Source organism: Magallana gigas, chromosome 9, assembly GCF_963853765.1.
Source record: "Magallana gigas chromosome 9, xbMagGiga1.1, whole genome shotgun sequence".
Classification (NCBI taxonomy): domain Eukaryota; kingdom Metazoa; phylum Mollusca; class Bivalvia; order Ostreida; family Ostreidae; genus Magallana; species Magallana gigas.
The window spans coordinates 14,132,695-14,148,011 of record NC_088861.1 but is presented as its reverse complement, the minus strand read 5'-3'; the positions used below and the strand labels follow the sequence as shown (position 1 = coordinate 14,148,011).

Sequence of the window (15,317 nt, the reverse complement as noted above, 5' to 3'; positions counted from 1 at the left end):
TTAGAAACATGGAATTACAATACAATAAGATTAAAACATGTTATCTTTCACATTAATTATTACTTTTTGATTCCAGTATCTCAATTCTTTTAACATATTTTTTATTTTTTCAAATTATATTTATATAGAAAACAAGAAGTTGCAGTGACTGTATAAAATATATGAGTTTATAAATTTAAAACAATCACAATGCGTATTCAGGTATTATTAGAGATACCAATGCTATTAATATAACAGATCGTATGTATACAAAATTGAATGTATGTAATGTATTTTAACATTACTTAATCAAACATTGAACGGGCAAGGCCAAATCAAGAGAAAGAATGAGCAAGTGCAACAACAAATGGTTGCGTTTATCTTTGATCTTATAGATTAATTCAGCTGATTAAAAGCTAATCATTTTTTTACTTCAAGTCTGAAAATAGACACACCCAAGATTTTATTGTAAAATCTACGTATCTTTGCATGCTTTAAATTTACCTTGACATAAAGGAGCTTGGAAGTTTGACGTACATCCATTCAAACAATGCCCGTTCACTTTATCACAAAACTCTGCATTGGAACAATGGCCGCACACTCCTGTACATGACGAGTTGTAAAATCCATTTACACATTCTAAGAAAGGAAATATAGGAATACAAACCGTGGTTTACAACAACAAAAAGGCCCGTAGGCCACATCGCTCACCCGTGGAACAAAAAGTATGATAAAATCAGCTTAATTGAATCATAATACAAACTATCTTGACAATGTTGTATAATACATGTAGATCCTGTATAAATAAAAATCCATTTTTACTATTGGATATTCTTATTCTTATTATCATTAGTCCCTATTCTGACAGGATAATTTTATAGTCAGAACACATGCTGAACATTGCAGTTCTCAAAAAGGTCCTAAACAAGTGTTTATGTCTATGGAATATTAACTTACATCAAACTCAGAACCCCTTGTGACGTCCAGGAATTTCTGAGAAGATTTTTAAAGATTTACTTTATATATCCCAATGTATAAACTCGCATTGTGGCCCCACCCATTCCCAGAAGTCATGATTTCCATAACTTTGAACTACCTGAGGATGTTTCCAAACAAGTTTCAGCTTTCATTTGGGAATTAGTTTCTGAGAAGATTTTTTAATATTTGCTCTATATATTCCTATGTAAAAGCTCGACCCCCATTGTGGTCCCACCCTACCCCTGGGGGTCATGATTTTCACAACTTTGAACTTACACTACCTGAGGATGCTTACAAACACATTTTTAGCTTTACTGGTCAAATGCTTCTTGAGAAGATTTTTGAAAAATTCTCAAAAATAATCAATAATTCCTAATAAACTCCCCTTTAAAAAAGGCGTGGTCCTGAATGTTCAAAACTTTGAATTATCTTTGCCTAAGGGTGCTTTGTATTAAGTTTGGTTGAAATTGGCCCAGTACTTTTTAAGAAGATGTCGAAAATGTGAAAAGTTTACGGACAGACGGACAGACAGACGACAGACAAAATATGATCAGTAAAGCTCACTTGATCTTTCAGCCCAGGTGAGCCAAAAACCCACATCCCTATAGAAACAAATTTAGTGTCACCTATACCTGCGTTCTAATATATCGAGGAACTAAAACTTCCTTCCAGAACAGAATATTATTAATGCGGAACACGATTCGGTCACGTAATATTTTCTTTTGTGATCTTTTGAAAATAAAAATGTACATTTGAAATTTCCGCTGCTCTTTGAGATCTTTTCTATTGAGTACTGTGAAGTACATGTAAGGTTAAAAGCAGACAGGTTTTAATGTTTAACAGAGAATTGCTAAATATTCAAATCAACGAGATCAAAACAACATTGACGTTGATGAACAATATTATTTTTTTAAAGATGTGGTCTCATAATTGCAACATCGTTTGCATGCAAATTAAGTTAACACGCGCTAATATATACATGGACGGTTATGAGAATGTGTTTGGAAATATCGTTGGAGTTACTAGATGACAAATTTAATATATATATATATATATATATATATATATATATATATATATATATATATATATATATATATATATATATATATATATATATATATATATATATATATATATAAAGTACAGGTCACGTGTATTCCGACACCCACCGTGTAAAGAACACGGTGGAAAACAGTCTGTACCGCACCGTATTGGAAAATGCAAGATAAAGTGTCGTGTTGCACTGTGGCCGCCCGTGTAACTCCGTGGCCACTGTGTTACTCTGTGGATATCGTTATCCGAGACGTTGATAGAAATGGGGTATGTTTAGAAATAAAGAAATAATTGCTAAACAGGGGTTGAAACATATATATCCTTTCCATATTAAAAAAAAATGTCGACTTAAGTTTCACGGACTCAGAAAATTGTCGGAGCTGACAACGTGAAGTTATTTTTTTTTTTATCTGAAAATTCGACGTAAATAGGTACCTTTTAATTCATTTGTTTTTAAATAAATTAAAATAAATTAAACAAATATATTTAATAATCAATTAAGATATAATCAAAATTCAAATCAATTTAATTCATCGTGTTTTTTTTTCTAAACACACATGATGTTGTAACTGACAATCCGATTAAAATGTCGGGAGCTTAAACGTCTTATTTTCTGTTATCTGAAAACACTTTCTGGTTTATTAATTAATTTACAGCCTTACTTTAAACCAATTAAAAACGAGAAATGAAAACATTTCAGATCATATTATTTAAAAACATGTTAATGTGATGTTGCAAATAACAACCCCATATTACCGGTGACTCGAAGAATTTGGACTTCAGCTATTTATGTAGCAATAGATTAACAAAAAAATCACTTTTATATAATAGATTATAGATAAATACATGTACAAACTTTTGTTAAATTATATTCAAGCATTGTACTAAAAATATACCCGCATTTCATAAAAAAACTTTCAACTTTATTTCTGTATAGCTGGTAAAGGCCTCGTGATTTCACAAGAAACAAGAGGCCCATGGGGTCACATCGCTCACCTGAGCAACAATGGGCATTCAAAAGATATTGTGCCATATGGTCCCTTGGTAGAACAACAAAAAATAAATATTGTCAAGTATTCGAATTTTATACTGATTTTTGCATACACGTAAATTTTGACATTGTATCTTCATGAAATACTATTTTTTACCAGAATAAGAAAATCCTACGCAAGATATAAAACTATACATTTGGTAGGGGTACACGATTAAGTTGTTAACTTCTAATTCCCTATATTTTCGCTCTGCCCCCCTCCCCCCAAATTGTAAAGCAACCAAAATATATGAGAGCATATAGGTACATGTTTCATCAACTACCTACTAGTTACTGTATTAAAAAAAAAATATAATAGTTATTGTATTTTATTTAAAAAATCCTACATGTATAGATGTGAAGAAGAAAATTGTATCTCAATGTGCTCTATTCCTCAAATTAAAAACATTCAAAAATTTAATTTGTCTTCTCCATTATAATTAAATGACTGTTATTTACCTCGCGTACAAACCAGGATAATTTTCCGCTGTGATATTTTCTTAGGAATAGCGATAATTACTTTATCCCCGCAACAGAAATGTGTCAGAACTATGGAAACTGTTTTAAAGATGTCGTTTTTATTTACTCGTGTCTGAAAAACTATCAATGTTGATGTAGATTTCACATTATTTATTGTATAAAGAGGGGGCCCCAGAGAGTAAGTATACACAGAATATCATTCTTTATTTTGTTTGTACAAGTATTTAACATACTCTAATTCATATAGAATTTCTAATGTTCAACCAAAATTTCAGCGTCAATCATAGAATTATAAGCAAGATACAGAGCTCACAGTTCGCCTAGGTTTGAGTCATATTTTGTTCACATGAGTTTATTACATTCAGCTTAAGATTTTTAATTTGGTATTTCCTATTCTACATTTAAAGCGGAAAAAAAAGAATGGCCTAAGATTTTCAATTCTTTTATTCACTCAAGACCAGTTCACTGGTATTTGAGGTTCGAAATCAGTTAATACAAATGTACACAAACACAGTCAATGATCACATGTACAGTAGGAGTAATAATGAGGAAAAAAGGTTAAGTTTACAATGCAATAAGTTGTTAAAGTTGGTTTCTGGAAGAACAGACTTTGAAAATTTTCTTAATAAATATTGACAATTTTTTTACTTTTTTAATCTTTTGTTTTTACGATCTGTGTACAAACATAGAATTGTGAGCAAGTCTCTGTATCGTGCTCATAATTCGAAGCTTAACACTCAATTATGGTTAGTAAATAGAAACATGCACTATAACAAATAAAGAACACAATTTATTTTTTCGTAATGAATCATATATATACATGTATATACCTACATATTTCCGTTAGCGATATCAACGTCTATTTAAACTGAATAAACTCGAATAATGCCGAGCATCTCAACAAAACCAATTGCATTAATCTACCATTACGCAAAAGATAATGCCGAATTACCGATAGATTGAATGAATTGTATTTCAGTACTTTTTTGATACATCAGATTTTGCTTAATTTGCGCAGGTAAATAGTGAACTGTTTGATTTACCGAAGTCTCTGTTTGATTTGATACGTGAAAATCACAAAATACAGACAATAGTTCCCAGGTTACAAAGTATAAATAATGAACACGAAACGAAAATCAGAACAGGCTACAGTGCTGCTATCGTGAAAGTTGACAAAACTATCCTATCCTATCCTATATCCTGTATCCTGCATCCTATCCTGCAAATAAGCTCTATCCTATCCTATCCTATCCCATACCTTCAAAATATAGGAATGCAAGTTAAATGAAACGAAATTTAAGAATTAAATGATTTTATCAATTAATGTAGTACTCAAAATGAATAATGAAATCTTAAAACCGAATATTCTTCGAGCGGTATAACTTACTTACCTGTGCTACGGTAAAATTAAATCGTACGCGGGATGGACAAAATAACGTAAACAAACAGGTAAGTGATTCGATGTTTGATTTTATTATATTTATGCATAAAAAAAACAGATAAATAACTTCGATGTACTTATTGAGGAACTGTTTAATCACATATTTTTATCAAATTATTGTGTTATCACGTATAACTGAGCATGATTATCATTATTCGAGCGATTCGTTCGGCGATACATGTAAACACGATCTGGAAATAAGTTTATATCGTTTATAGTTAAACCACTCGGAGTTATTTTTTTAAAGTATAAATTCTTAAGCATTTATATCTAGCTAACATTTATTAATTTGATGTGTTCAGGTTAATATCGGACAGATATAGGCGTCCCTGTTATTGGGCATCCAAGAAATTATATGAAACGTGAAGCAATGTCTGTTTCTTGTATACATGTTTATATTTTAAAATGCCGAATTGGTCGTTTATAAATTCAAGCTTTTATTACTTTGCAGACTTTAAATAAAGTAAATGCAGAATTCTACTTCTGACGTTGTCAAATGTTGCATCGAATTCTCGCAGTAACTCCGTACTTGCGTACGAATTGACAAAGATGTAGCGTCGACATTTTAGGGCGCATCAATTGTATGCCCCGCGTTCTTGATATAATAATTATTCTTAAATGGTTTAACTTGTAAAACGTATTAAATTAACATTGAAAATACATTGTTAAGCCCATTTTCGTTTTGCAAAATAACTCTGAAATTTATACTCAAATCTGATTGGCTACAGGATGCAGGATAGGATAGGATAGGATAGGATAGAACTTAACTTTTATATTTCTATCCTGTATCGTGCATCCTGCATCCTATCCTATCCTATCCTTGTCAACTTTCAGGATAGCAGCACTGTAACACCAACGTCATGTGTGAAAACTGTCACCGCATTGAAATATTTAGCTTCAATTTACTTCACAAAATCGGCACCAATATATTTTGCATGTTTCAAAAATTTCCCTTCATACGCGAACTGTTGTAACAAGCAAATTCATCATAATCAGATCGACCCTTTTTCGTATAATGTCATGGCTGCTTTAAACAAAGAACCTCGTTTTAGAAGTAAAATCACTCGTGCGATGTACGGAAGCTGATCAGATACACAACATTGTCTTTCATCTTGAGTTCTATACACAACAGGTGTTATTGTCTGTCTTGTTAGGTGTCATTGTAATTTACAACTAACTGTGTGTATATTTGGACGTCTGAACAGGTGTACTCGAGATACCGTTATTCACACCTTTCCACGGACACATGTTTGGTAACTCATCACAACCCGTCGTGTGTATGGTCTGAATATTATCTTACTTCTACTTTGTTAGTTCCATGATTTTTCCTAATCTCTAACAAACAAAAAAGTGTCCGTAGATATGTACACAAACAACTACACGTACAACTATCGGCGCGTGGATCGGAAGAACAATTCAGCAACTCAAAAATGCGGGAATTTCACAAAGTATTTTAAAACTTGCGATATAAAATTATTTAAGGGGTACACATACATGTATGTACGAAAAACACCTGATTGATTAAAAAGATGAATGAGACAATACCGGTAACCTTTTGCAAGCATTTAGAACAAACACAACTTTATTTGCTTTATAACCAATCTAATATGTGTGATGTGAAATAGCGTCGAAATGTTAACGAAAAATCTTATTACATCGTGTACTTTACAAACTTTTAGTCATTGTGTTCGAATCATTATTAATACCATGGATCTAAAATAAATGAATTAAATTCATACAAATAGAACTCTAATAATATCGGTTATCCCGATTTCGACAAAGAGCACACGGCTGCTGTGACCGGTCTGAAGAGGATGCTTACTCCTCCATGGCACCTATTCCTTCCTCTTATTTTTGTAAAATTGTGTTCATACACTGATGTCTCAAAAATATTTCTATTTGAGGACCAATGGATTTATTGTTTAAATAATTACAATCAAATGTAGGTAATCCAATTATTCCATATCAAATGCATTTTTTGGATAAGAACATTTTACGGGAAACGGTTAATACCTTATATATATATCTAGTCTTATTGCATTTAGAGAAGTGACATAATACATTAGATTGATATTAAATTTAAAACTATGACAAATTTCACTAGTTAAAATTAAAATCCAAATATATTCATTTGAAAATGTGAATGTTGTTTTTCAATCATGTGACTATAGTATTGTCTTAAAACAGCTTCAACTAATAAACCTTTCTATATTTAATATCCAAAATCTGTTTAAGTTTGGCTTCTTCAAAGAATAAAAACGGTAAAGCGATACAGCATAATAAATTAAACAAAGACAGGTTAGAATCCAGTTCAAGTGATACCTTTCATTGCATGTAAAATAAAATAGTCTCAAAATATCATATAAGGAGTCTATCTAACTTGTTTAAAATGCCATCACAATATTTATATAGTAATACAGATAACATGTTACAAACTCATAATGAAAAAGGAGAAAGCGTTACATACATACCATCACACCTGTCTCCCTGCCACTGTGACTGACAACCATTGGGACAGTGCCCTGTGATGTTGTTGCAAACATCGTTACCTCTACAATGCCCACACGTAGTGTTACAGTCCTTACCGTAGAAGTTTGCGGGACATACTGTAATAAATTAGATATATTGGATAATTACTTAATTATGTTCGAATGGAACTTAAGGGTTTTTTAAGCAGTAATTAAGATGTTCTTCACTTACTATATAAAATAAATTTCAAAGGCTAAACACAAAACCAATGTTCGAAGACTAAATTCAATGCATTCCTTTAAATAACTAAATGAGAAAAAAAACCGGATTTATGCCTTTAATCATATCGTTTGAAATTACGTTTAACGTACGTCGATTGTCAAAGCAGTAGATTTCTTGTTTACTTCAGCGGCGTTTAAATTGAAAGCATTAAAAAAAACATGTAATGGTTAGGCAATATTCCCTTTTAATGTTTCGCTCAACGATTCAAAGCAATCATAGTATTGTATTATATGTACGGTTTTTGAATTCCATTTTCTCGGCGATAAACATTATTTATATCCCTGTAATATTATAATTATCTTGAAAAACGATTTTTTAGAAATAGTTGGACCTTATTTTTACATTTAATGATGGTTTGCATTAGATATTTTTGATTCTGTATTGTCCCAAAAAATAGAACCAAACAGAAAGAATAATTAAAATGTACTGGTTTTTTCCATGAAAAGTAGAAAGGCAAAGTATAGTTGTTGGGTTTTTTCTAGTTGCAATGATGTTACAAAGTTATTTCGTTTATAGTTACCACGTCATTACACATTGCATTAAGTTTTGACCAAAATATTTACAAAGTGTCAGTTACCACTCAAAAACATAATTTTGAAATAACAATAACAACATACTGTTACAAAATGCTCCAGTCCACTGGTTTGCACACCCGTTATCACACATTCCCGTCAACTTATTACACGGAGCGTCGTCTTTACAATGGCCTGGACAGTCTATGCATACGTTGTTTGATATGTATTGTTTATCCGTACACACTTTAGCAAAAAAAATGCACAGATTAAAACCAAAATTTATCTGAGATTGTAATAAGGGTGCTGTAAATTTTGTTATCAATTCAAAATAAGAGACACTAGAAATGAACAGATGTTTTTTTTTCGGTTTTTTTTAAGACGCTTTGACAAAAAATGAGACAAAATGGTGAATAATAGTAATAGTAATAAATATGTGAAAGAGGTAGAATTTTTAAAAAGCATAAGTCAACAATGGTGAACGTATAGCTTTAAAATGGGAGAACGTATGCTTCTGACATAATATCAAATTAAAGCAATGATAATGAGATGGATTGTAATAGAAATGACATGTGGTGATAACGAACAGTTATTATAGACAGTCATATTATTGTTTTTATATCAGTCCTGGCATCATTACAATTAAATCAAGTTTGTGACCGCATGTGTATTTTTAATACACCATCGTCATTAACTTATTCATTAAAATACATTAAAATGGTTCAATCATTCTGTCTCTTTGCCCTTTTTTGTCATGGGTCGACACAAAACTGGAACAGACTCAATGACAATTAGGCTATGTGTAATAGGTTAAATACTTAAGGAATAAGATTTAATACTTTATTTTGTGAATATTATTTCAGAATAAACGATAATTATACAAGTCAATTTCATTGTTAAAGGGGCATGGTCACGATATTGGTCAAATTCTCTCTTATGTTTTTATTATTTACAATGCTTTAGAAATGCATTTCTAATGATCAAATAAAATTTGAGAGTCATTCTTATAGTTAAAGGCAAATCACAGGGCTCACAATTCTTTGTCATGTAAACAAGGCACGTGCTTTGTTTTTGTTTACATAGGTTCAATATACCAGTAAAAACCTTTTTCGAGCTGATTTGTCTATCTTTTTATTCATTTTAGCATAAATAAACAGTTTCTAACTTAAAACACATTCATTTTAGGTTTAAAACTGGCATTTTCACTTCAACATTCAAAATGTTAACAAACACTTTGTTTACATAGCAAAGAATTCCAAGCCCTTTGACTTACTTATTACTCAACGAATGATACTCAAATTTCAGTCGCCAATTAAAATTGCCTTACTAAAGTATTTTAATATTAAAATGGACAAAATAATTTTTGGCCAAAATCGTGACCATGCTCCTTTAAAACAATAATTGTAAAAGTTAATGTCATTGTTAAAAACAAATCTCATAAATCTCCATTCCTTCACAATAAAAAAGAAACAGTTTTTAAAAACGGTTTACCGATACAGTCAATTGTGAGTGCGTTTGGGTCAGAACATCCATGTATACAGGACCCGTTGAAGGCGTCACAGGCTCCGTTACATTTAGATGGACAAGTCTTGGTACATCTGTTCGAATACCGTCCTAAATCACAACCTTGAAAGTACAAAGTAATCTGTTAAAAACTGATTTATAGTCTATGTAAATTGGTTCATCTTCAAGGAAACTATTATAAAAATACCAAATACAATACCTTTTTAAAGCCTTCTCTTGATAAATACGTTTACTAGTGTAATGGTAAAAACCTAGTAATTTGCCAGAACTTGTGCTCGAATCCTTTGTATATTGTATATACAATAAAATACGTTCAAACCAATAAACGTGTTTCGAAAAGTATATTTTTTACTTAGTATTATTTTAAGAAAAAAACGTTCTTTTTTATAATTTTGTCTAGTCTAGGTGCTAATAAAAAATTGTCGTAAAATTCATATCTTAGCTCTAAGTATGGTAAATCGATGTGTTAAGAGCAAAACAAATATGGGGGCTTTTAGTTTCTCTAAATGTATTAAATAAACTATAAATATGTACAATCGAGTGAAATACATGCATATAGAACCGCTTATAATTTGCAATTGTAAATCAACAATTGTTGTTGCTTTTTATCGACGACGCTCGGCGTAGCTCTACGTAGAGATTTCTGAATGATATGCAGTAGACTTTCAATTTGAGTAGTCGGTCAGATTCAGTAGATTCAGTTGGTATATCGGAATGCATTGTTGTATCAAAAAAATGTTATTTTTTATTGTATATAGCGTAACCCCTTCCCCAGTCGATATTTTAGTTTATATTTTACACTGAGTATGTTTAATTAGGATGCTGTTACATTTATAACCCTAACAATGTAAAAGTCAGTATATGTTTCATCATTTTACAAACCTCACCAACTAAATTACCAACGAAGTTTAAACCCATTTTTCTCTATTTAATCAAAGGAGGAATTCCTCATATGCGATAACACTGATAAAAGACTATTTACAATAAGAATTAAATTAAAAAAAAAAAACAACAACACAAACCCATTACTCTTATTTCACATATTTCTATCCCAGTATACTGCTTGTTGTCATGCTGACAGTTGGATGTATATCCAATTGGTCTTTCATTGATGTACGTTATTCCTTGTGTAATGTTGTTAACGGTGACTTTCATAACAGACATTGGACATCCAGACTGTGGGTAATGATGATACACCAGGTGTTTGGGATCGGTAAGGGGATAAAAGTTCTGCTTGATGTATGTATAAATGGAAAACCCGGTTGATCTCTCGAAAGCTGTAAAATCATAAATCAGGTGTGTTATAATTTGTCAAATATAAAAATAAAAGAACGTTAGTTATACAAATCTTAATCAAAGTACTGAAGTGCTGTCGGGAGTTGATTTTATTGATTATTATCAAATTTAAAATTAACGATATGTTATTTTGCCTGGCAAGTAGTTTTTAATCTGTATTTGAATTTCGCACATTTCCGACAAGAATTTCGAGAAAACCCAGTATGAATCATGTTGCCGTATAAATCATGAAGCAATATATTATTGAACTCTAGTCTCGTTCAACCAGACGCTCGGCTGTCTCCGTTAATACCCGACAACCAAGAGAGACTCTCTGCTTGTCGGAGATTTACGGAGACAGCCAAGCGTCTGGTTGAACGAGACTATATTTAACTCTGGCGTAGGAATACATGCAACTACAAAAACAATTAAATTGTTCGTACCCTATAAAATCTGACTATTTTCAAGGTATTTATAAATACGTTTCTTTTGAAAAACAATGGTACAGCATACAGTACACCGAATTTATCTATTATTTTCAAGATTTACGTCTTGTCAGCGGTGATGATTTGTAATTAGGTACAAACACTGTTTCACTTTCGGTTTGCCAGAGTAACTGCATAGGAGAGTTGATTAAAATCAACTCCCAAAAAGTAATAAGTCTATGATAAAACAAAACATTTATCAAAGCATGCATAAGCTGAAACATATTTATCTCCAATTTAAAAGCTTTTAAAAAAATCAAATACTTACTATCAGATCTAAAGTATATTTCTATGTAGGCTACGTTAAATTTTTTTTCCAACCACACTTTCCACCATATAGAAGTATTACGGTTTCCTACAACATCCGTTATGGCACAGGAGTCCGATAAGTAGTTCTGATCGGTGTTACCATCAATGGCTTTACCAGCTATCCAGGTATTTTTCTGAGAAGGTGCGCCCATGTTCGCTATTCCTCTCAACCCTTGATCATGAACCAGATTAACTGAAAAAATATGTCATAATCGTAAACTGTAGAATGATATCATATTGAACAAAATATCATATTCTGGTTTTTGTATTTCAGAATTATACATCATTGGGACGTTGAACTTCTCAAATAGTCCGGCTTTATTAAGTGATAAAACATGGCAAATAACTACGTGTATTCACTAAAAATTAGTTTCTGGTCACAGCATAACCTTTACTTTTTCTGCTGAAACTAAAACTAGATTTAACAATAGAAGGAAACATATAAAAGTAGACATCTGATTTACTACTGTAGGCATATAGCTCTATTGTACCAGGGCCCACCCATTATTTTCATTTTTATCGCTGAAAAAAACAACAACAAATGTCTACAAACAAGGATGATTTTCCATTGCAATAATTTTTTAAGAACAACAATAATGCTTTTATACTTATAATGATCATGTGTCAGGACTATGGAAACTGTTTAACAGACGTCGTTTTTATTTACTTGTGTTCGAAAATCTATCAAAAAGGACTATATATAGTTTGAGCCTAAAATGGCCCCCTAAAATGCACATTGTCATTTTACTGTAATTCTTTGTTTTATTTGTACAAATATACATTTGAAGTTGTTTCATAATTTTCATTGTGATTTTAAAGCCCACAATTTAAAAATATGACATCATAAAGTTTACCTTTACCCACCATTCTCATTCTTAGCATAAAATGGCTTGTTTTGAGGCAGTTTTTCTTTAAGGAAACATTGAGCGACTGCTTGAACAAACAAAATATTTTCACAAAAGATGTATCTCTCAAATACTTATGTGACAAAAAGTTCGTTCTTGTTCAAAGAGTCGCTCTATATTTCCCATTCGAAAAAAGATAAGAAAAATGTCCATTTTTGATTGATTTTGAATGAATTATAAAAATAGCGTCACTTCTGACGTCATATACAGCCAGTGAGTGCATATAAATCAAATAAATATGTGAAACACAGTTTTCATGTCATCTCTTTTATAAAATAACACAACAAATTAATGTACCCGAATCATTTTAAAAATAGCGAATTTTGGGGACCAAATTTGACTAATATCATATATAGTTCTTTGCGTAGATTTTATGAAGGGGCACCAGAAAGTAGTTACAGCATAACATCCTTTTAGTAAGCCATTTCTATTGATCAACCAAAATTTCAGCGTCAATCGTAGAATTATAACAAAGATACATAGCTTGGTTCGATTCATGTTTTTGTTCATATGAGTTTATTACATTCAACTTTAAGATTTTTAAACTTGGTATTTCCTATTCAGCATACACTGCACGAAAAGTCGCGTTTAATTTCACCTTAAATGCAATTTAAACGTTACGATTATTTAAAATTTAAGTATGTAGTATTACATATTGTGTGCCCGAAAACGTTTAAAAATAATTAGCATTTAATATGAGTTTACTGGATTCCGTAAAAGAACAAATTTAATAATGTCGGAAAAATTGTAAACTTACTCATACGTACAGATTTAAGTGTTCCGTAAACTAACATTATACCTCTTGTATATAAAACGTATAATTTTCATTAAACATGCTCAAAAAATTAAGTTTAATGGATATATTAAATTTGTTTGGTTAATAAAATTTAATGTTGAATTTTAATTCATTATTTGTTCTCGTTTAATTTACATTTTACATTATAAAACTGTCAAAAATTAAATTATATACGGATATCTTAAACTTCCTAAAACATTCAAATAAACGCTTTTATCAACTTACATTATACCTATTGTTTATGCGACGATAATATTTTGATTAAACCTGCCAATATAAACTGGAATTGTATATATTTTACATCATTATTATTTTCGTTTAATTAAATTATTATACCACCGCATACATCTTTATATAACTTCAAACATCCAGTTGTTTTCTTTGAAATTGTTTTTGCTATCATTTTTGAAAATTAAAATCACACACAAGTCCACTTAAGATTCGATTTTATTGCATGTTAAAGTCTCAATGATGTAAAAAAAATAAATACATGTATTCTTACAGAGCAAAACATTTCAAAGTTTTAAGCATAAAAGTCACAATTTAGAAAATTACAATACGTACGTCATGATCAGATACATATGGAATAGATGCCATTACAATTTCTGATATAGTTCTTAAAAAATACTTAGGTAAAATGTCCAAATTTGGAATTGTGAAATGCACATTTGACTTAAGCAAATGCAGGCTAATACACATTAAATGGAAATAATGGAATCTATATAGACTAGTAGGAAAAAAAAACACAACTGAAACAGACCAATAAAAATTGCTGCATGGTCTGCAAATAACAAATTCTAGCTTAACTTGCGTATTTTCATATACAACATAAATTACAACACAAAGTCATTTTTTCTATATAATGCATGTGGATAAAGAAAAGCAATTGTTGAAAGTTGACAATAATGAAGTAATCAAATTTTTTTTACTTATTTACTGGTCACTAAAATACATACACACGCACACACAAATTCTCTTTCCTAGTACATGTATTTTGAAAATAGCATGTTTTCATAGAAACATACATACTACATACATACTCTATAGTTCATAACTGCAAATAGATAAGAGTTTCCATGAAAACCACTTCAGAGAAGATATATATTAACAATCATATTATATGTAATAGCATTGAAAAAACCCTATATATTTATATATATGATGCATACAAATACCAAATTATACTAAATTGAATAAACAAATTGTTCAATAATAGGATGTACATGTGCATCTCTAATTTTAAACACTTCATGTGATTTTAAAAAAAATTCCCTAGGTTTTACATTATATTAAAAATTTATTATACAGAAAAGAAAAATACATATTCTAATGACCAGACTATTCAGTTAACATTTTGGAACGTATATAAAGTAATTTTAATTTACACACACTTCATATGCAAACAATAATTGATTATCAAAATTTGGCGAAATGGTAAATTTTAATCATGGAAATTCAATAAAATTCTTCTAGTCTATCCTAATAAGGTCTGGAATAAGATCAAGCATATGCATGTACAAAATTTAAAAAAGTTATGACACTATAAAAATTCAACTCAATCTTACTTATCATAAAAAGAAAACAGTTTCCCCAATATTTTACTCAGAAATGTCTTATCAAGTCTTGTTTATTTCTTGCATCTGTAAGAAACTGACAGGGAAGCCTCACTCGCCCACAAGCAAGAGCAAAAGGATCGGTCTGAGACACCACCTTTCTCTTACTTGGGTATCAAGATCTGCAACTTACTGCCAGCAAAGCCCTTTCAAAATACTCTTTCATTGTCTCCTGCTTAAAAT

General features: G+C 30.7%; 1 protein-coding gene across 1 annotated transcript in view; it reads right to left on the bottom strand.

Moving 5' to 3' along the window:
* The window catches only part of LOC105348172 (multiple epidermal growth factor-like domains protein 11), a 32,467-nt gene that overhangs the window by 3,762 nt on the left and 13,388 nt on the right, over positions 1-15,317 (bottom strand). The window contains exons 2-7 of the mRNA XM_066071530.1: positions 11,780-12,013; positions 10,774-11,028; positions 9,719-9,853; positions 8,333-8,473; positions 7,436-7,570; positions 484-618 (exon numbers count right to left, since the gene is read on the bottom strand). Coding sequence (XP_065927602.1) covers positions 484-618; positions 7,436-7,570; positions 8,333-8,473; positions 9,719-9,853; positions 10,774-11,028; positions 11,780-12,013 — 1,035 coding nt within the window. The remainder of the gene's footprint in view (positions 1-483; positions 619-7,435; positions 7,571-8,332; positions 8,474-9,718; positions 9,854-10,773; positions 11,029-11,779; positions 12,014-15,317) is intronic.